We start from the raw sequence: 23,983 nt of genomic DNA, 5'->3' as shown, positions 1-23,983 counted from the left end.
TTTTTTTGCATCTGGTGAGATAATCATGTAGTTTTGGATGTTTTCGTTTTTAATACGATTAATTATGTTGATTGTTTTCCTAATGTTGAACCACCCTTGCATGCCTGGTATAAATTAAACTTGGTTCTAATAAATGATTTCTTGGATAAATTGCCATAGGCTTTTTGATAGGATTTTGTTTTAAGTTTCTGAGTCAATACTGATTAATGATATGTTTCCTTTTGTATTTTATCCTTCCCTGGTTTAGGTATTAGGACTAAATTTGTCTCATAAAAGGAAGTAAGATGCTTTATTTCTCTATTTTTGAGAAAAATTTGTAAAGTATGGGTAATTGTTCTTTAAAAGTTGGATAGAATTCTCCTATGACAATTTCTATCAGGAAAAGGAGATTTTTTTTTCTTTAGGCTCTTATTGAACTATAAATTATATAAGAAAAACTCCTTATTAATTAAAAACTTCTGGGTAAACTGGAAAGCAGTCTGGCAAAAAATTAGGCTTGGATCAAAACCTTGTAACATATTTGACAATACATTCTAAATGAATATACAACTTTAATATTAAAGTTCATACTATTAAAAAAATTAGACAAAAAGCAAATCATATAGGTGTCACAGTTATGGGTAGAAGACGTATTCTAAACCAAACAATTATAAAAAACAGATAACTCTGATTATATGAAACTGAAAAGCTTCTTCACAGACAAAATTAATGAACCTAGGATAAGAACTGAAATGGTCGAATGGGAAAATTTTTTTATTCAATGTCTCTAAGAAAGGTTTGGTATCTTACAGAATTCACACACACACACACACACACACACACACACACACACACACCCCATATGCAACCAACAGCTGTTGCCTAACAAATAGGTGGTCAAAGGATATAAACAAACATTTCTCAAAAGAAGAACTGCAAAGTACTCACAACCACATGAAAAAATGTTCCAAATCACTAATAATAAGAAAAATGCAAATCAATATAACCCTGAGGTTTTACCATAAACCTTAAAAATTGGCAAAATATGCAAAAAATAGCAATACAGACAAGTTCTAACTTTACATACATTTCAACTACACAAATTCAACTTTAAAGAATTCTGAAAGAAATTTACACATATTCAAATTACACAAATTCAACTTCAAAGAATTCTGAAAGAAATCCTCACTCCAAAAAAAAAAAAATCTATGTTAAGTTTACTGTATAGTACCGTGCTCCCTCTCTCTCAACTCCTGCCCCTCAACTCAGAACTCTGTGGCCTCCCACCCACTCCCCCACAGGCTGACTTCAGAAAAACCTGGAAAGACTTATATGAACTGATGCTGAGGGAGGGGAGCAGAACCAGTAGAATATTGTACAAAGTTACAGCCCCATTGTGTGATGACTAACTTTGATAGACTTGGCTCTTCTCAGCAATGCAAGGTTCTAAGACAACTCCCAAAAGCTCATGATGGAAAATTCTGTCCACATCCAAAGAAAGAATTATGGAGTCTGAATGCAGATCAAAGGAGACTATTTGCTTTCTCTCTTTTTTATTTTGTTTTGTTTCTTCTTTCTCATGGTTCATTCCATTGGTTATAATTCTTCTTTATAAAATGACTAACATGAAAACATGTTTAATATGAAGTATATGTAGAGCCTATACTAGACTGTACACCGTCTTAGCAGGGAGGAAAGAGAGAGAGGGGAAAATTTAACACTCAAAAGCTTGTGGAAATGAATGTTGTAAACTAAAAATAAATCTTTTTTTTTTTTTTTAAATAAAAAATACTGAGAATGTGAGCTCCTTGCAAGATGGCAGCTGAAAAGCAGGGACTAGCATGAGCTCCCTGCTGAGTCCCTCCAAAAACCTACAAAAAATGGCTCTGAACCAATTCTAGAACTGCAGAACCCACAAAATAGCAGAGGGAAGCAGGACTCCAGCCCAGGACAGCCTGGATGGTCTCTGGGTGAGGTCTATCCTGCACGGAGCTGGAAGCGGAGGGGAGCAGAGCAGAGCCCAGCATGGGCGGCGCGGACCAACCAGACCAGGCGCCGGGTGGAGCGTGCCCTAGAGCCCTGAATCAGTGAGCTACAGCAGTTACCAGACTTCTCAACCGACAAACACCAAAGACAACAGAGAAGGTTAGTGGGAAAAGCTGCAGGAGTGGAAGGAGTTCTCTGTTTGGCTACCGCCCCAGAGGCAGAAGAGGTGGGGCAGCTACAGAACTACAGCTGCAGTTGCTTCCGGTCCCAGGCCCACCTGGTGGGAGGAATTAAGTGGTGGATCAGAGCAGGAGTGCAGAGCCTGCTGAAGATCTAAGTCCAGTCCGGGTTGGGGGTTCTTGGGGAAGGAGGAGTGCTGGTGTGGCAGAGCTGGTGCATCCCCCCCAAGCTTGGAACACAGAACTCTTTAGTCTACAAGCAGTCATATCCCACTGAAAAACTCAAGGGTCAAGACAGTTAGTTCAGAATATGGCCAGGCAGCAAAAACACACCCAGATTCAGTCTCAGATTTTGGAATCTTACTTTGGTGACAAAGAAGACCAAAACATACAGCCAGAAGAAGTCAACAAAGTCCAAGAGCCTACAACAAAAGCCTCCAAGAAAAACATGAACTGGTCTCAGGCCATGGAAGAGCTCAAAAAGGAGTTGGAAAAGCAAGTTAGAGAAGTAGAGGAAAAATTGGGAAGAGAAATGAGAAGGATGCGAGAAAACCATGAAAAACAAGTCAATGACTTGCTAAAGGAGACCCAAAAAAATGCTGAAAAATACACTGAAGAAAACAACACCTTAAAAAATAGACTAACTCAAGTGGCAAAAGAGTTCCAAAGAGCCAATGAGGAGAAGAATGCCTTGAAAGGCAGAATTAGCCAAATGAAAAAGGAGGTCCAAAAGACCACAGAAGAAAATACTACCTTAAAAATTAGACTGGAGCAAGTAGAAGCTAGCGACTTTATGAGAAATCAAGATATTATAAAACAGAAACAAAGGAATGAAAAAATGGAAGACAATGTAAAATATCTCATTGAAAAAACCACTGACCTGGAAAACAGATCCAGGAGAGATAATTTAAAAATTATTGCACTACCTGAAAGCCATGATCAAAAAAAGAGCCTAGATATCATCTTTCAAGAAATTATCAAGGAGAACTGCCCTGATATTCTAGAGCCACAGGGCAAAATAGAAATTGAAAGAGTCCACCGATCACCTCCTCAAACAGATCCCAAAAAGAAATCTCCTAGGAATATTGTCGCCAAATTCCAGAGCTCCCACATCAAGGAGAAAATATTGCAAGTAGCCAGAAACAAATAATTTGAGTATTGTGGAAACACAATCAGAGTAACCCAAAATGTGACAGCTTCTACATTAAGAGATCGAAGGGCTTGGAATACGATATTCTGGAGGTCCATGGAGCTAGGATTAAAACCAAGAATCACCTACCCAGCAAAACTGAGTATCATGCTCCGAGGCAAAATATGGATTTTCAATAAAACAGAGGACTTTCAAGCTTTCTCAGTGAAAAGACCAGAGCTGAATAGAAAATTTGACTTTCAAACACAAAAATCAAGAGAAGCATGAAAAGGTAAGCAAGAAAAAGAACAAGAAAAAGAAATTGCAAGGGACTTACTAAAGTTGAACTGTTTTGTTTACATTCCTACATGAAAAGATGATGTGTATGATTCATGAGACCTCAGTATTAGGGTAGCTGAAGGGAATATGCATATATATATATATATATATATATATAGATATATAGATATATATATGTGTGTGTGTATATATATATGTGTGTGTATATATATATGTGTGTGTGTATATATATATATATATATATATATACACAGAGAGAGAGAGAGAGAGAGAGAGAGAGAGAGAGAGGGCACAGGGTGAGTTGAAGATGAAGGGAAGATATCTAAAAGAAATAAAATCAAATTAAGGGATGAGAGAGGAATATACTGAGAGAGGGAGACAGGGAGAGATAGAATGAGGTAAATTATCTCGCATAAGAGTGGCAAGAAAAAGCAGTTCTGTAGGAAGGGAAGAGAAGTCAGGTGAGGGGGAATGAGTGAATCTTGCTCTCATCAGATCTGACCTGAGGAGTGAATACCATACATACTCAATTGGGTAACTTACCCCACAGGAAAAAAGGAGGAAGAAGGAAAAACAAAAAAAGGGGGGATGATAGAAGGGAGGGCAGATGGGGGTGGAGGTAATCAAAAACAAACACTTTTGAAAGGGGACAGGGTCAAGGGAGAAAATTGAATAAAGGGAGATAGGTTAGGAAGGAGCAAAATATAGTGAGTCTTTCACAACATAAGTATTGTGGAAGGGTTTTACATAATGATACGCATGTGGCCTATGTTGAATTGCTTGACTTCTTAGGGAGGGTAGGTGGGAAGGGAAGAGGGGAGAGAATTTGGAACTCAAAGTTTTAAAAACAGACGTTCAAAAAGAAAAAAAAAAAAAGTTTTTGCACGCAACTAGAAAATAAGATACACAAGCAATGGGGCGTAGAAATTTATCTTGCCCTACAAGAAAGAAAGGGAAAAGGGAATGGGAGGGGAGTGGGGTGACAGAAGGGAAGGCTGACTGTGGAACAGGGCAACCAGAATATACGCCATCTTGGAGTGGGGGGGAGGGTAGAAATGGGGAGAAAATTTGTAATTCAAACTCTTGTGAAAATCAATGCTGAAAACTAAATATATTAAATTGAAAAAAAAGAAAAAAAAAAAAAGAATGTGAGCTCCTTGAGTTCATGGACCATCTTACTTTTCTATTTGTATTCCCAGTGCTTATCACAGTGTTTTGTATAGCATAAGTGTCTAATAAATGCTCCATTCATTTATTCTAAAAAAAAAAAATACTAAAAAAAAAAACCACCAAGTGAAAGTAGAAGAACCGACACATGGAGAAACTGCCACTGATGCCAAGTCCCACTCAAGGACTGCATATCTGTCCCCAGCCCCACCACATCTCTCCAGTCATCTTCTATCCGTGTCTGTGTCCATCTCCCATATGTCTGTCCCTGCATACTCTTCCTCTCAGTTCTGGTCAAGCTCCCCTATAGCTGGCCCTGGCCCCTATGTATTCCTCCTCTTGTTCTCACTTCTCTGTTCCTGGCCCCAACATGTCCTTGAACCATGTGCCAGCTCCCTCTCTCCCCTGCCCACATCCACAGGCAAATTCACATTACGTAAAAATGGTTTTACATATAAAGATCTGTAGAACAGTCCACTTATATACTGCAAGAACTGTCTGTAGTCAATTTTGGAGGTGTTATGCAGTGATAGGCACCCTAATACACTGTTGGTAGAGCTATCAAATGGTATGACCATCTTAGAAAACAATTTAGAAGTATGCAAATAAAATACCTAAAATGTCCATACCCTTTGAACCAAACTCTATTTACTAGGCTTATAACCAAAAGAAGCCATCAATAAGAAGAAATCTCACTATACACCAAAATATTTATAGCAGTACTTTTTTGTGATAGCAAAGAAATGAAAATAAGTTAGATGACCATCAACTGGGGAATAGGAAACAATTTGCGGCACATGAATGTAAAGGAGTATTATGGTACTATAAGAAATAACCTATGTAATGAATACAGAGAAGCATGGAAAGATGTACATGAACTGACACAGAGTGAAGAAAACAAAATATACAATGATTACAACAACGTAAATTAAAACTACACACACACACACACAAAATCAGTGCCCTGTCAAACTACCAAAGAATTACCAAAGAACAGAGCTAGAAAAAAAAATATTAACAAAATTCACTGAAGGAACAAAAGCTCATGAATATCAAAGTGATCAATGAAAAAATATGAAGGAAGGAGGCCTAGCAACACGAGACACATCTTAAAACTATACTACAAAGCTATGATCATTAAAACAATCATTAAAACAATAAAGAAAAAAAAATAGGGTGGTTGATCAATGGAATAGATTAGGTACACAACACACGGAAGCAAATGAGCACAGAAACTATTGTCTGTGTGGATCACAACAACATGTGGCAAGTTCTTACAGAAAGAGGAATACCAGATCATCTTACTTATCTACTGAGGAACCTGTATGTGGATCAAGAAGCAACAGTTAGAACTGAACATGAAACAACTCATTGGTTTAAGATTGGGAAAGGAATATGACAAGGCTACATACTGTCACCTTACTTAACTTATATGTAGAGGACATTGTGCAAAATGCTAGGCTGGACGAATCAAAAGCTGAAATTAAGGTGGGCAGGAGAAATATAAACACCTATCAGATATGCAGATACTACCACTGTGATGGCAAAAAGTGAACGAGAATTAAGAAACCTCTTGAAAGAAGAATTAAGAAACCTCACCCGAAAGTGGAGAGTTTAAAAGCTGGACTGAAATTTAACATTAAAAAAAACTAAGATCATGGCAACTGGTCCCATCACTTCCTGGCAAACAGAGGGAGAAGAAATGTGAGCAGTGTCAGATTTTATACTCTCGGCCTCAAAGATCACTGCAGACAGAGACTGCAGCCATGAAATTAAAAGATGCTTCCTCCTTGGAAGAAAAGCTATGGCAAATCTGGGCAACATACTCAAAAGCAGAGACATAATCTTGCCAGCAAAGGTCCATATAGTCAAAGCTATGGTTTTTCCAGTATGGCTGTGAGAGGTGGAAAGCTAAACACTGCAGAATCAACAATTTTGAATTGTAGTGCTGGAGAAGACTTTCGAAAGTCCTTTGGACAGCCAGGAGATCAAATCAATCAATACTTAAAGAAGTTAATTCAGACTATTCATTAGAAGGACAAATACTGAAGCTTAAGTGTAAATACTTTAGCCACATAATGAGAAGAGGGGACTCACTGGAAAATACCCTGATGCTGGAAAAGATTGAAGGGAGAAGAAGACAGCAAAGGATGAGATGGGTAGATAGTGTCATGGAAGCAATGAACATGAGCTTGAACAGACTGTGGGAAACAGTGGAGAATAGAAGGGCCAGGCATGCTGTGGTCCATGGAGTCACAAAGAGTTGGACATGACTAAACAACTGAATAGCAACAACAACAAATCTGGCATCTGATAAACCAAAAGATCCCAGTTTCTGGGGTAATAACTCACTATTTGACAAAAACTGTTGGGGAAACTAGAAAATAGTCTGACAGAAATGAGGCACAAACCAAAATTGCACCCTGTAAATTAAGATAAGCTCAAAATGGGTAAATAATTTAGGCATAAAAGGTGAAATCATAAGCAAATTAATACAGCATGGAAGAAGTTATCTATCAGATCTATGGAGATGGGGAAGAGTTCATGACCAAAAAAAATCCACAATGAACATAACAAAAGTGTAATAAATCTAACAGAAAGACAAAAATAAAAAGACAGAAATGAATAAACTGTTGGAGAATTTGGAGGTAAAAGATTTATGGAATCTTCCAATTGGGATCATGAAAGAACATGCACCATTTAGTACCTTTATAAAAAGAGATCATTTACTGGGGAACGGAAGTTAAAATAAATGCTAAATATTCTTTATAGACCACAACATAATAAAAAGAGTAATTAACACAGACATCACAAGTAAAAGATCCAGACCAAAATGAAAGCTTACTAATGACATCCTAGATGATGAGTAGGTCCAAAAACAAATCACAAAAACTATTAGTAACTATATAACAGAGAATGATAATGAGACAATATGTCAAAACTTCTTGGATCAGCTAAAGCAATCTTCAGTAGAAAAATTATATTCTCGAGAACATAAACTAAAGGAAAGAAAAAAAAGGATTAATGAATTGAATATGCAATTAAAAACAAGAAAATAAAGAAATTATGAAGATTACAGGAAAAACAGATAAACTGAACAGAGATAAGTGGAACTGGACGACATCATGCAACATGCTACTGAGCTGACTAGGTACCTTACAAATTTTATCTAACCTGAATTTCACCATGGTAATCCTTCATTTCCTCCTAATTAATTCCTATTCCATTCACCACAGAAGATATCCTAACCTTCCCTCACCTTCACCAAACAGAGCATTTAAAACAATCCAAGAAACCTTGCCTCTTACTTTAATGAGAAAATTAAGACCCCTTTGCCATGAGCTCCCTCATCTCCTCACCACAAAACCCTTTAACCATCATCCTTCATTGTCTTCCTTTCCTACATTCTCTAGTAATGAAGTGGCTTTCCTCCTTGCCAAGACCAATCCCTCTACATGTGACCTTGAACCCCATCCTCCCTAGTCTTCAGCAGCAGATCAGCCCCTAAATGAACACCCCTACTTTCTCTAATCTTCACTATTCCTATCTACATATTAATTCCTTTCCCAATTTTCTCCCAATTAAAAAAAAAAAAACTTTTACTGGGTCCTACCATCCCCCTCAAGACAATCATAACATATCATACTTTCCTCCCTTCCCTTCTCAGCCCAATTCCCAGGAAAAACTATTTGTACTCACCAACTTCATTTTCTTTTACTCACTTTCCTTAATCCTTTACAATATGGATGAACCTGATTACCCAACTGAAATTTATCTCTACAAAATTAAACTATCTCTTAAATGCCAAATCCAGTGGTCTTTTCTCACTCTCCATCCTTCTTCATGTTTCTGCAGCATTTGATATTATCAATTACTCTCTCCCCTGGGATTCTCTCTTTTCTTGTTTCTATAATGTTTCTCCCTCCTGGTTCTCCTATCCATGTGACTTCTTAGTCTTTTTTCCTGGCTCATCATCCATATCATACCCCTTAACTATCTCTTACCCCAAAACACACCTGTGTGTGTACCTAAGGCTCTGCCATGGGCACTCTTCTACTCTCTCTCTACGCTTTGTCTCAGTAACTTCACTGGTTCTCATGTGTTTAGTTATCCCAAATCTATATATCCAGATTCACACTTCAAGGCTATATCACCAAGCTGCCTCTTTGATATTTCACACTGGATATTCTAAAGATTTCTCAAATTCAATATACCCAAAATAGACCTCATTCTCTTTCCATCAAAACCCATTGCTCTACTAAACTTCCCTATTTCTGAAAAGCTCACCTCCATCCTTCCAGTCTCCCAGATTCCTAACCATGATGGCCTTATCTTTGACTCTTCATTCTCCTTCACTCCATATACCTGATCAATTGCCAAATCCTATCCTTTCTATCTCCACCATATCTATCAAATCTGATTCCTTCCCTCTATTCACACATCTAGCATCTTATTTCAAGCTTTCCTTATGTCTTAACTAGAGTACTGAAATGGACTCCTAATTGATCACCCTGCCTCAAGATTCTCCAAATTCCAATTCATCCTCTACTCAGCTACCAAAGTGATTTTCCTTAAGCACAAATCTGACCCATGTCACTCCACTACTCAATAAACACCATGGACTCCCCATTAACTCTAGGATCAAGTATAAACTCTATTGCTCAGCTTTTAAAGCCCTTCTTAACTTGGCTCCAACCAACTTTCCAGCCTCTTCATATATTACTCCCCTGAATACAATCTATGATCCTATCAAACTGGCCTTGTCTTGTTCTTCACAAAGGAACATCTACCATTTCCATGCCTCTGAATAACCATCCCCAATGCAAAGTATTCTTCCTCAACTCCACCTAATAGAATACCTCACGTTCCTTCTTCAAACACCATCTTTTCCTGATCTCTTTTCCTGATTTCCCCAACAGCTAGTACCCTATACCTCCACAACTATCTTGTATTTATATTATGCATACATACATAAATATATATGTACAGGTTGCCTCTCTCTATAAAATAAAAATTCTTTGAGATTAGGAATTGTTTCATTTTTGTCTTTGTATCTCCAGTGCCTAACATAGTGCCTGACACATTGAAGGCAGAATAAATGGTGCTATGTGATTGAAACTATAGAACTAAAAACTTAAAGAAATGATAAAAAAAAAATAAAAGCTGGTTCTTTGAAAAATCTATGAAGGGGCCCTTGTTGACAAGTCCAACAAAACTGATAAACTTTTAGTTTAATCTGATTTTAAAAAGGGATGAAAATCAAATTAACAAACTTAAAAATAAGATGAAAGCACAACAAATAAAAAGAATGAGAATCTACTATATAAAGTCAAATGATGAGAAAACTAAAAATTTAAAATACTTTAGCTACAAATACATAAAATCCCCAAATTGACAAAACAACAAATAAAGCTCTTAAACCCATTTTGGAAAAGGAAATCCAACTAGCCATGAAGGAACTACACTTACCTACCCACCCCCTCCAAAAAACAAATAAAACCAACATTATATTTATAAAAGAATCCTATCAAAGTTATAAGGAAAACTTAAGGGAAATAAAACACTCTATGGAACTCCTTTTATGAAACAAATATAGTCATAATAACTAAGTCAGGAGAGGACAAAATAAAGAGAACTACAAACCATATTGATGAAGTCAAAAATCTTAAAACAAAATACTGGCAAAAAGACTACAATAAATATCCAAAAAATTATTCATTATGATCAGGTTGGCCTTATTATGCCAAGCATGGTATAATAATGGTTCAACATCAGGAAAACAATTAACATAATTGCTTATATTAAAAACTAAACAATCTAAACCATGATTAAATTTTTAAAATGTAGGAAAAAGCTTTTGATAAAGTACATTTAAAAATCCTACAAAACAGCCATAGAAGGGCATTTTAACATGATTATATGTAATATATAATACATATAACACACACACACACATAAAGCTAACAACACAGATAAAAGGAAACACTACAAGCTTTTACAATACATGAGTAAAGCAAGAAGGACCTTTTCCCCACTGTTATTTGACACCGTTCTAGAAATGTTAGCAATAGCAAAGAAAGGCATAAAGATAAGCAAAAAAGAAACAAAACTTTCCCTATTCACTGATAACAAGATAATTTATTTAGGACAGCTTTCAGAACAGCTTTCAGAATTATCAAAGAAACAAATAGTAGCCTTAGTAAAGCAGCAGCATACAAAATAAAGTCCCAAAAATCAACAGAATTTCTAGTGAGTTCAAATCCTGCCTCTAGACACTTCTTAGTAGTATGACCTTGGGTAAGCTCATTTCACTGCTATCAGCTTCAGCATTCTCTTCTATAAAATAAGGATAATATCAATTTACCAGACAGAGTTGCAAGGACCAAACAAAATAATGTATGTAAAGTGCTTTGCAAACCTTAAAAGTTTTAACTAAATGGCAGTTATTATTATTACTGTTATCAACATCATAACATTAAACTACCAAGGGAATACTTTATATAGCTAGGCAAAATAATAACGAAATTCATTTGGAAGAACAAAAAGTCCGCAACTTCAGGGCAAATAATGGAAAAAAAAGGAAAAATGAAGGGAGTATAGAATTTCCATACTTTTAAGTTATCCAATAAAAACAATTTAAAAACTATTCGGTACTGGTTAAAGAATTAGATTAGTGGATAAAACTAGATAAGGAAGAAAGAAAAACAAATGAACTCAATAGCTAAGCATGCAATAAACCTGAGAATATAAATTACTTGGGGAAGAATTCTCGTTTGACAGGAATTCACTGGAAAACTAGAAAGCAGTGTGGCACTTTACAACAGATCCAGAACTTCAATAGTAATGGTCATATTTTAAAAATTCAAGAGAACTAATTAGGCACCTTTCAGAGCCATGGTTAGGGGAGAACCCTTAACCAAACAAGCAACAGCGGCAATCACAAAATAAAAAAGGTCATTTCAATTATGAAAGTGAAAAAAGCTTTTGCATATAAAAGTCAAGCCAATAAGTAGTTATTAAATGCTTACTATATGCTACACACAGTGCTAAGTATTAGGGATAGAAAGAAAGGAAATAACAGTCAATACTTTCAAGGAGCTCACAGTCTAATGAGGAAGGCAACATGCAAACAACTATGTACAAACAAAATACATATAGGATAAATGACAGAAGAAAAAAACAAACTGAATTACAATAAACTCAGTCTTGTCGAACCCAAGTCTCACATGCATGTTTTAACCAAACAGTCATAATCTAGAGACCTTCTTTGTATCCCTAAGACTTAGCCCACTGCCTGGCACATTACAAATGTTAAATAAATGTTTGTGAAATCAATAAATCAGATATCTTCATAAACAGTAATCTTTGGAGTCATCTATGCACTCTGAAAATTTGTCCCACGGCTCAGGGGCGTGTTATTTTAAGGATCAAATCAAACCAATAATCAAATTCTCAAATAAGAGTTCTCAAAAATAAAAATAAAATAAAATAAAAAACAACAGCTATTTATTAAGAACCTACAATGTGTCAGGCACTATGCTAGGACCTGGAGATAAAGGACAAATGGAAGAGTCCCACCCTCAATGAGCTTACATTCCATCAGGAAGACTTCCTCCCACAATCAGTTAGTCTTCAGCAATGAAAAGTATATGCAGTTAGTATTTGTGTGTGCTATTATAGCTTTGTTTTACCTCATATTCAATTTTCTGTAAGCTAGTTGTACACAACTCAGCACATGGCTCAAAACACTTAAAAAGTGAAAACCTCATGGCATCATAATTGTTTCACCAAAATAACCAAGTAAAATAAACTATAAAAAGATATAGTAAAAAAAAATCACATTTCAGCATTTTTTAGCACTGAAAAAATAAGACCACCCATGAACAACAATAAGAAGACACCCAACCTAACAGGCAAAGACATTCTATTTCTTCTTACCCTTCACAAAGTTACTCTTAAAAAAAAAAAGCAATAGATGTGTTTTCTAGGCACCGCTGGCAGCCAACGCCTAGTCAGTCAGACAGTGGCTGAAGATACGGAACTCTTCACAAAACAATTAGAAAACAAGTCTCCATGCACTGTGTGAGTTTACCAGGTCTGGCAGCTGGTTGTGAACACAGGATTGAGGGAACTAAAAGAGGCAGCATGGCAGAGTAGAAAGTGTACTGAATTTCCATCAGAGGACTTGAGCTGGAATTCTAGCTCTGTTACTTAGTACCCTGAACAAGTCACTTAACTTCACTGGGACTCAGGTACCTTATCTATAAATTGAGAAGAATGGACAGGATAATAATCTAAGGTCCTTTTCTGCACTAGATGTATGATCCTGCAATCTGGTGAAAATTGGAAACATCAGACTTCTTTGAGGGGAATACCAACCAAGCCTCTTTAGAAAGGGGGAAGTTCATCTACATAAGGTAAGAAGTTACAGATGTCCTTTGTGATTTGGGGGCTAAGACTAAACGAAAAGTCTATAAAGGTTTACTATAAAATTTTCACCCAAGTATTAAAAAGGTTACTGAGCTGGATAAAACTTAATGGAACACTCACAAAATAAGAAAAAAATTAAGACTATCTCTTCTTCAACATAAAGAGATAGGTAGGTGTTGGTCTTATTTTTTTTTTATTTTCCCAGACAGGGTGGTACTATCCTTCCTTAATGCCAATATCCTTAAGCCACTACAGTCTAAGTACAACAATACTTTTTTCTCCAGCTTTATCATGCCCTTATGAAGAGCCTCTATATTCAACATTAACAGCCAAGCACTTCCACATTTAAAAGAAATCTTCTAAATTCAAAATACTAATCACTGCATCTCCTATATGGATAATATCGACTACTTCCCCAATCCCTATTTATTGGCACTCTAACCACTGTATAATGGTACAAGCAACTAAGAAGCTAAAGAGTCAACCAAAGACCGGCAACAAATTGAATTGACAGAAATTATCCTCCTCTAGGCTTTAAATCAAATTTAAACTAAATCTTTAATTCAAAGAATCAAAAATGACTATATGAAACATACAGTCTCCTACACAGAACTAAAACTACTACCTAAAAACACAAAGTACGCTACACAGCTAACATCAACTATAAAATTTACTTCCTCCATCGATCAAGGCATGAAGCATCTTTGTCAAAAACAATGAAACATCTATGGCAACACAAGATATGTGATCAAACCGCTTGCCCCATCTTTTTTTTTAACTAAAACTATAGCTCTCTTAGAGCAAAAAACCACAGATCAGACCATCTCCCAACCCATTTTCACTGCAGTCATTTTATAAGATAAGGAAGTCAGTTTAAAATTTTTACTAATTTGTTCATCAATAGTCTTTCCTTCAAAACAAAATGATAAACACTATGCTTTCAAAAATATTGACATCACATTCCTTGAACAACTTGAAGAATCCTCAGACCATCAATGATCCTTAAACTAGCTGTACACCTGTAGGATGCTGTCTGCTGTGCAGATGTTGAAAAACCTTTACAGTTGTCAAATGTTTAGGAAATTGGAATTAAAGTAGTCCACGCAGGAGCCAACTCTGCTCAGCAGCCTGAAAGGAGGAAACCTTCATAGCCTAAGCATGATTATCAAATTCTTTGTGCTCTTAAAGGAGAGTAATTATAGGCATGTGAAAAAAGGGAAGCACTCCCTGAGGTACTCTTCCTTGCATTCCTCCCAAGAGGCACCAGGGCCATTAAAAATTCCAAGATGAAGAGGAAAACAGCTTGGGAACAGCCAGGAGGCAATACAGCAAATTAATACACCAACTGTCCTCAGGGAATGCTGTGATAAAACAGGAAACACTTCTCTCTTCGCAAAATAAAATTATACCACTAATGATAACACAGTCACCACACATACAAAAAACCATTCTAATGATGGGTGTGAAATTCCCATGCTGCCCAGATGCTTTGAATGAAATCTTTCCCCACTACATACAAAATGAGGCAGAAAAAAAGGCAAAGCTCTATCCTAAGACCAGCTCTCCTCAGTGCCAAGCATGTACCCAAAAAAAATATCTTCTACCTATACCTGAAGTCCACAGTCTCAACAGCTGATATTAAATTCTGTCTATCTGGCCTCAAGAGGAGCTGGAAAGTGCTTCATTGGCTAGAAACCTCCTCCTTAAAAGACTCTACAGAGAAAAGACACATACATTATTTCAAGAAAGTAAAAGATGGCCTGGAAGGTTCAGTGTTTTATCGTTCATATTTCCTAAAGGTTTCACGGAGGCTACGCGTGCTTATCAAATGATTAACAAAGAAGGAATGGTATTTAGGAGTGAGAGAAAAATAGAGATAACATCATCTATATTCATTCTCCTTAGCCTTCAGCCAATGCCAAGTATGTGAAGCAATATACAATGTTGCTCTATAGTTTGGTGTGCCCACGAGTACAGCCTAGACTTCTTCATGTTCCCACCTCCTAGCCACCAGTACTGATCAGCAAGAAACAGAAGATAATGATGTGACTAATGAGATACACAGAGAAGAAACACAAGTGCTGTGCAGCACAGCTTTTTAAAGGAAACAAGGAATCCCAATGAAGGCACAGATACTAATTAATTCAGCACTGTATAACCTTCCTGGCAGACCTAGGCTGAGGGCAAAACTACTCACTCCACTTTGCTTCTGACACGATGCAGCATGCTGGGTCTGTCTGAGGGTATTTACATGTGATGAAAGCAATAGCCACCTAAACAAAAAAGCCCCAACCAAATGCCAGGGAACTGCATTCACACTGCCTTTTTAAACTGAGGATTTAAATCCAGAGTAAATGCTAAGAGAGGAGTGGCTTACACTAACTAAAAAGTTTTCATATTTTCTTTTACAACCATTTGTAATATTTTTTCTTTCACAAGACTTTTTCCCAACTTGCCCACTTGATTCTGCAGTATATCAGAGGCCTGTGACTGGAGTCACAGCTTCATGTGATAACAATGACTGCGCCCATGAAGAGTCTTCATCTTTTCAAATATTGCACAGCCAACCCTATACAAAAATTATTAAATGAGTAAATGCATGGACTTTTTTGCCATTAGGTCAAGAACTGGCTAAGGAACTGCATGTACAATACACACACAACAAATATGTTTGAAATACACAAGCTTCTCAGGTATATCAATTTGCACCAAATTAAGAGATAACCTTAGACTAACTATCCAACTCCACCTTTGTGGTAAAAAGAAAAGCCTATTTAATTTGCTTTTCTCACCTAGTTCCTTAAGAGAACCTCTCCCTGGAAAAGCACTATTAATAACATTCTTTTCAGATGAGGTTTTATTGGCACTGACTAGAAGGAAATGAGAGAAGTCCCTCCAAGAGACTAGAAATATTACCTGGCAGAACAGTGTGCTGGTAAGCATCTTCGGTGGGAAGCATCAGCAAGAACATCCAAAGAATAGAGGGGAGAAAGGGGATTGAACTGAAAGAACAAAAAGGAAGTAATTTCAATAAGACCCACTTGAAAGATACAATCTGAATGTGAAAAAATAATCCCACTGTCAGACACCTCAACCACGTATGCTATCCCGCAACATTATCACAAAACTACTTAGTGAGGCTATAATGCTCAACATTATGCTGTGTGCTTGCAGCATGACTAGTCCAGTTCCCCCAAAAAGAATGACTATTCTTCTATTCTGTTAGTCCTCTAAAAACCTTTTAATGTACAGCATTTTCTGCAAAGGTACCATTAACTGGCAGTTTTGCCTATCAACTTGGACTCCATTCGAACTCATTCTCAAGTAGACTAGCAAATTATTACTTTCTAACCTAACTTAGAGAAACATTTTGATGGATGATAAAAATATCTGCAATATGATGTTTTGAAAATAGTATAGACAGGGAATCATAAAACCCAGGTTTTGGTCACAACAGTGCCACTAACTTGCAATGTGATTTTACTTCTTGGCTTTTACAGTGTTTTCTAACAGGGAAATGCTATAAAGTGCCAGACGTGAGCTAAGAAGACCTGGGTTCAAATCCCTCTTCTGAAACTTAAGAGCTGAAATAAGGAATAAAAGAATAATCCCTGTAGTACTTCCTTCACAAGGTTGTTGTGAGGTTCCAATGAGATATGGTACATCAAGTATTCTGCAACCTTGAAAGTGCTATTTATTATTACCTATCACTTCACAGGGTTATTGGGATAAAACTTTAAAAGGTTTAGAAAAAGAGAGTACTATACAAATGTCAGGTACTGTATGATACATTTGGCATAAAGAAAGCTAATTAATACTTTTAATAACTCAAGATAGCTGTATTCTTGCTTCCTTTGTCCAAGTTTTCAAAATCACTTTAAGCATCCCCCAAAAAGCCCAGACCTAAACATATCTTTTAAAAAGTAAAAATGACTTTCCAGCTTCTAGATATGAATACATTTCTATTATTAGGACAGCCATTTCACTAACAGATATCCAAATCCAACAGGGGCACATGGAAGTAAGAACTCTTATTGATCAGCCTCAACAACTACATATTCTCTTCTGTAAGACTAATCATTAGGAGAAAGAAACCCCTAGAACTCAAAGTGGAAAAATCTACATGCCATTCCTTCTATGATATCCTTGCTGCCAGCTCAAAACAAAGTAACTGATTACCACCAGACATCCTATAAAGAATCAGTGACTGAAAAATAAAGTAACCACCACAACACTAAACACTGAAAAAGAAATTAGCCACAGCAACCTAAGGCATAACATAATTCAAGAAGAGCCAAACATCCAGGGAACACAGAATGTTTAGAACACCAAAGTTAAATGTGTGGATAAGGACTCCCTTACCTCATGTGAACAGGCAGGAATGTGGGGAAAATCAGAAGTCAACACTTTGTTCTTTCTAAAGAAAAGGAAACCAAATGAGAAAATAAAGATGACAGAAGAGCCAACTTACCTGGTTGCGCTCTCTCTTCCCTGTTGATGGTAACCAGAAACTAAAGGGAGGAAAGAACAAAAAGGGGAAGAAAACAAAATACAAGAAGCAGAAAAAAAAAGATAAAGGAAAGGAAAACAAAGAGAGGAAAGGAAAACAAATTAAGGAAATGAAAAGATGGAGTTGGGGGAGAAAGGGAAAGAAATATTAAACATGTGCAAGCTTCACACTGGAAACAACTTTTCAAAGGAAAAGCCTCCTAATGAGAATATCAAGTATGGGGCAACATGATAATGAATCCATTTGCTAAGCTATGCAAATAAACTGCTAACTGACAACCTGACCCACAAGTCAACAAGAGCTTAACCACAGATTATAAGTATCTTTGCCTGCTGTTATAGACTGAATAGTACCTATGTGGGATAAACAAATATATTCAAGAAGAAATACCAAAGGGCCATCATATTTTGTGGAATAAGATTTACTGCATATGGCTGTCATGAGAAAGGACACAACATTTCTCCTACAATAAATAGTTTGTTCAAAACGGAGTTCCTTGAAGGATTTCACCACCAATAATTAGCACAAAAATTCTTTCTCTATAAAGCTGCATGAGATCTCTTGTATTTAACACCAAGCATGATTTATTTTGATAGCTTCCTCTACTTTGCCACTCAGTATCTAACCCAATGCAAGTAGTGGTAGGCACTCAATATATATTTATTATTTGCAAAGGAGGTGGAGGGTGAAGATAATTATCAATTTTGTAAATTTTTATTAAAAGAGAAAAATAACTATTAAGCTAGGAGTTCAGAGTACAAAAACCTTATGAGTGGCTACCTTTTAATAGCAAATATGCCTAAAAAGCAAAGCAAGGAGAAAAAGCAGACTAGAAATGAAAAAACGGCTATAAAAGACATAACGTCATATGGGTCAGTGCTTTAGATAGGACAAATGCCATAAAGAACATTTCACTGGATTTCAAAGCCTCTTTTATGATGCTAAAATTCTGGTTTTAATGACAAATTTCTAGTGGCTATAAAAATTCCCCTTCCCCCTACATGGAACAGGAAATTCCTGATCTTTCTCTTTCTCAGAGCTTAAATCAGCCAACCAGAAACACAATAGGTACTTACTCTTTCTGATGTGGGTCACTAATTATGTGGCCTACCCTCTCAGTCCCTAAAGTGCTCATGCTGGTCTCCTAAAAAGACAGAGAAGTGAAATATGTCACCACTACCATGAACAATGACACACAGAGCAAAGCATGATTTTCTGTCAGACTTTTTGAAAAGTACCTCAAACTCACATCCTTGGTTCATCTATGGTTAAAGTCAAATTCAAAGACATCGGTCAATAGTGGAGCCCAGGTTAACTTGTTTCCAATGGGCCTAATATGCTTACTTATAAGCTCCATAAAGGTAAATCTTCATATCCCTCCCAAATATTTAGTGCAGTCCTGGTGAACGTTTGCTAAGTGAGCTGAATGAATTACTAAGGACTCAAAGGCTAAAATTAGTCACCACATATTGGTATCCTACTAACCAAACCCTTTTCCCCTCCCCCTCTTTCCCAAAAAAACAGAAAATGGTACTGTTTTTCACAAACTGATCAGTCTTTAGCCTAAGCTTTTGACATCACAGGTCTCAGAATGTAAATGAGCACAGAACCATCATCTTTGGAATATAGTGAAATGACAGGAAGAACTCACCCTTCACTCAACATGAACATCCATTACAGTATCTGTGAAGGCAAATGGACTAGGCTGTGTGCACATACTAATACATAACATGAATAAGAGTTGCACAAATATGTATAAATGTTAAGGCTGGGTAAGCACAAGTCAAGTGTGCACAAAAGTCAAGAAATATATAAGCCTGTTGTGTGCACACAGTCTCTGGGCAGGTATTTTGTGTGTTCATCTATGTGGTGAATTAATCTAAGCATTAAGCTGCACATCTTAGCATAACAATTTGCTATAGAAAATTAATTTGAGGTCAGGTTCTGGGCGGGAATGGAGCTAAATGAAAAGGTTTTACACCCTGTATTCTTCATCTCTTATGGCCATGCCTCCTGGTCACAGACACACATGAGGTAGGGGGCCCACAGGAAGAGATGAGTGAAAAATGGGCTATTTGTTACAGCAGAAAAATTATTAACTTAAAGTGCCGTAATGTTTAAATTTACAGTTTATTACTGTGTAAATTACAAGCCATACTTTCAGTAATTAGCAGCTCGCTGGCAGGGAGCTGTGAATGAAACTCATTATTTATGATTACCATTTAGAAAAAGAGAAGAGAGGGACAGGGAATGAGGAAGTAGGGGGAGGTGGGTAGGACAGTGACCTCCACTGTAAATGACAAATACCCCTTTGAGGTGATGAAGATGAATTTAACAAGTAAATATTATCCTATTCATTTGAAATCGTTGGAGATATTTCCAATAGACTCTTATTGTCTCCTAGCTAAAGAAAGCCTGATTTACTCCATACCAGCTAAAGGCTCTTATTTTACAATAGCTAAAATAAACTTTGACAGGTGGAAAGGAGACTATTAGCTATCAAATCTAGTAGACAGACCAGATTGGGGGGGGGCAGGGGGGAAGTGATACAGTCCTCCTTCTTCCCCCCCCCACCCCCTACCACTACATAATCTTATCATGTACTCCAACTATGCTTCCAACAGAGCAAAAGGGACAGGGGACATCTGAATGTACACAAATGAGTCCAGGCAGTGTACTGTAGTAGAAAAAGGGCCAAACTCAGAGGTCTAAGACACCTCTCTGGTTCTCAGATTGCTCATGTAAAATGAGGAAGTGGGGCTAAATGACCTCTATATGGGGGCAGGAGTATGACTACAAAAAGTGACATCCCCATCTCCATAGAAGTTTTTTCAAAACTGGTATTCTGTTCTTTTAAACTTCAGAAAATAAATACATTCTCCATTATCTTCCTCATATTCCTACCTCTAACTCTCCTTCTAACCCTCTCTGGACAAATAGGGCTCCTATGCTTCTGGCCCTGATTATGTATCTCAGAAAGCTTTAAAAAAAAAGTAACAGACTAAAGACTGCCTGTGTCCTAAATGTCCCTAAAGAGACCCGAAGCCTCATTCAGTAGCAGCTATTATTTCTGATGGTCTCTTACAAATATTGGGATGAAAAGTCAAATGAACAAAGAAATCTTCATAAGGGATAGAAAAGATCTCAGAGCAAAAAGACTTTAAGTAACATAGTTAATACAACAGTAAGCTGAAGTACAGAACATAAGGAAAGTGCGGGTCTGAACTACAAAATGATTCACAATAAATCCTCTGTTGGCCAATACTTTCTCTACTTGAAGCAGAAGACAGAATTAAGTTTAAACAAGAATTGGGGGGGGGGGGGTGCCTCAGCAAGTGGGCCACAAGCTCTGTAGCTTTCCATTCATTCCCAAATAAATTCAGTTCTGTTATATGATCTAACAGAAGTAATACCAGCATGCTAAATTGGCTATGGGGAAATACTGTTAACTTACAGAAACACTTCTGATTGAGTATACATACTCAATAGGTGGCATTATTATTACCCTATTTAGGCCAATAAATACATTGAGGGGCTTCACCTTTCCAACAAGCCTTCTTCGTCCTTTTCTGAGGCATCGGGCAGCAGCTCCAGGGAGCCGATTCAAGCGTGCATGGAACCCTGGAAATAAAGGGAAAGACCTCAGCGTTTAATTTCAATTGAGCAAGTATTTATTAATCAAGTACTATGTTCAAGGCACCACAGCAGGTGCTGGGAATTTTAAAAACAATAAGCCAGTGAAACCATCTCTATCCTAAAGGAGCTTATAGTCTCAGTACTCAATAAAGCTAACTACTTATTGAGAATATTTGCTACCTTGAAGGCTTTACCAACAAAACTCTACTAATTTTACCGTGGAAATTGGACTCATAAAGCTCATTTCCCAAATTTAGGTATTCCAAAACCCTAACTCCTCAATTCCCACAATTTTAAACATGCAGGGAGAATCTATGATGTCATCAGTGTGAGGAACTACTTTCACCAATGAAGATCACAACCCATGGATAAAAATAAGTCTTGGCTTATTATTATTATATTTACATGACTAATCAAGGAATTTGCATTTACAAGTTAAGTGACTTGTCTAGGGCCACATACCTAATATGTGTCAGAAGTGGGATTTGACCCCAAGTTTCCTGTTTCCAAACTCAACACTTTATCCTTTGTGCCCTGTTTCTTCTATAATTAAGCTGTTTCTTTTTAAATAAGCAGTCATTCAACAAACATTTATTAAGTACCTACAAAGTGTCAAGTAGTGTTCTAGGCCCTGTGGTCATGGCGGAGAGTGAGAGGGGAACAAATACAAAGAATTAAACAATCCTTACTCTCAAAGAGCTTACATTTTAATGGCATGAGGGAAAGAGAGAATGAATATAAACAGAATAAATGCAAAATATCTTGGGGGGGAGGACAAAAAGGGGAGGGGGTTTTGGATAGGGGTCAGGAAAGGTTTCATGTAGAACATGATAATTGCATCTTGGAAGGAAGGAAATCTATAAGGCAAAAGTAAGGAAAAGTACACTTTTGGCATGGAGAAGGCTGTGTGAAAGAGACAAAGCCAGTGTGGTTAGATTATAGAGCATGGGACAGGAAGTACTATATAAAAAAGCTGGAAAGATAGTTTACAGCCAACTTGTAAAGAGTTTTAAAAGTTAAAGTGAAGAGTTTATACACATATATATTATCTGAAAGGCAATAAAAAGCCACTGAAGTTTACTGAACATGGGAGGGACAAAGGAAATCTTAAGGAAAACTGATTTGGCAGTTATGTGGAAGACGGACTAGTGCTGGGGAAAAGCCTTGCGGCAAGAACACCGATTAGGAAGCCAATGCAATAAATTAGGAATGAAATGATGAAGGTGGCTGTGTGAATAGAAATGGGTTCAGATGCCAGGGATGTTGAAGAGGTAGAAATGGCAAAATTTAGCAACTAGATATGTGGGGTGAGAGTGAGAGAGTGAGGAGACGAGGAGAATGCAAAGGCTACAAACTTCAGAACTGGAAAGATGGTCATGACTGCGAAGGAAATAGAGAAGTTTGGAAGAGAAGTAGGTTTATGGAAAAAAAAAATGAATTCTGCTTTGGACATTAGTTATCCAAATTAGATATTAGATATTAGCTATGCATGTTAGTTTGAGATGTTTCCAGGACAACCAATTTGACATATCCAATACAGATAGAGACACGGGACTGAAGTTCAGGGGTCTGTTAACTCGAAAATATATTAAAAGGTAGGCCTCAAGCTAGGCTGCAACACTGATGCTAGTCTTTACCAAAAACTCAATTTCTATTACAACCAGAGAAGTAGAAAGCAGCTCTATTAAAATCATTAGCAAATTTTTCCAAGGTAACGTGCCTTTAAAAAAAATTAAACACATACTAAAACTTATAAATTCAAATGAGTTGTCCTCTTCACAGTCATAACCTAAAGTCAAAACTTATTTATTCCAGGGGTGCTACCACTGCTCACAACAATTTTGAAACTGACTTTAGAGCCATGGAATGTTCTTTCAAACATTCTCAATGGTGAAAAATCTTCATTCTCTGGTGGTAGATCTGATTTTTAAAATAATCTCAGTACTTCAGAGCCAAGTCTAGAAAACAGAGTAAGTTGAAAATTAAAATTTGGGGGCAGAAGCCAATGCTAAACAAGGAATTCTGAAACTATCCTAAGTAATGGCAGTTATCACCAGAATAAGCGTATAGTTTCTCAAGGTGCCTATTCTAAGGAAAACAATGTAAGAGTTCTGAAATATATTAAAATATTGGTAAGTCATACCTCATACACAGCTATTCTTTTACATGTAAAACTGACTGAACTAAGGATCTTAAATAGTTCCTGAAGAAGAGAGGGAAGAAAAAATAAGGAGAAAAGAGGGAATAAGCATTTATTAAGTGCCTATTATGTGCCAGGCACCATGCTAAAAGTTCTACAAATAATATACCTCAAACTTACCATATCAGTGATAAAACATTAAGAAGAGTACTGAATGCAAATCAGGAGCTTCATAAAAACTGATTGATTCATTACTGGGAATCAAAGTTACAGAATTCTAGAGCTGCAATGGATCTCAGATCATCTATTCCAATCCCCTTACTTGGTAGGTGAGGAAACTGAGGCTCAGAAAGGCTAAATAACTGACTTGCCTAAGGCCACCTACCTCACGAGAAGCCAAAGAAACAAGGGGGGCAGAAGGCAGAGGGAGGGTAGGCCTAGAAGAGAGGTCTCAAATCCCAGTTCAATGTCTATTCCACTGTTTCACAAGTGATAAGGAAGTAAAATGGCATAATGGAAAGAGCCCT

At 36.9% G+C, this 23,983-nt stretch overlaps 1 protein-coding gene across 3 annotated transcripts in view; it reads right to left on the bottom strand.

Moving 5' to 3' along the window:
• GPATCH2L (G-patch domain containing 2 like) overlaps positions 1–23,983 on the bottom strand; it is a 71,672-nt gene that overhangs the window by 29,175 nt on the left and 18,514 nt on the right. The window contains exons 5-8 of one of the 3 annotated variants that reach the window (XR_005008979.1): positions 21,222–21,301; positions 18,757–18,824; positions 17,533–17,681; positions 16,087–16,172 (exon numbers count right to left, since the gene is read on the bottom strand). Coding sequence is in view for 2 of the 3 variants with exons in the window: in XM_036735772.1 (XP_036591667.1) it covers positions 16,087–16,172; positions 17,533–17,587; positions 18,757–18,824; positions 21,222–21,301 (289 nt within the window). In the remaining variant the exon portion in view is untranslated. The remainder of the gene's footprint in view (positions 1–16,086; positions 16,173–17,532; positions 17,682–18,756; positions 18,825–21,221; positions 21,302–23,983) is intronic. The other 2 variants (XM_036735773.1, XM_036735772.1) reach the window with 2 other exon arrangements.

Source organism: Trichosurus vulpecula, chromosome 8, assembly GCF_011100635.1.
Source record: "Trichosurus vulpecula isolate mTriVul1 chromosome 8, mTriVul1.pri, whole genome shotgun sequence".
Taxonomy (NCBI): domain Eukaryota; kingdom Metazoa; phylum Chordata; class Mammalia; order Diprotodontia; family Phalangeridae; genus Trichosurus; species Trichosurus vulpecula.
This window is presented reverse-complemented; position numbering and strand designations above follow the sequence as displayed.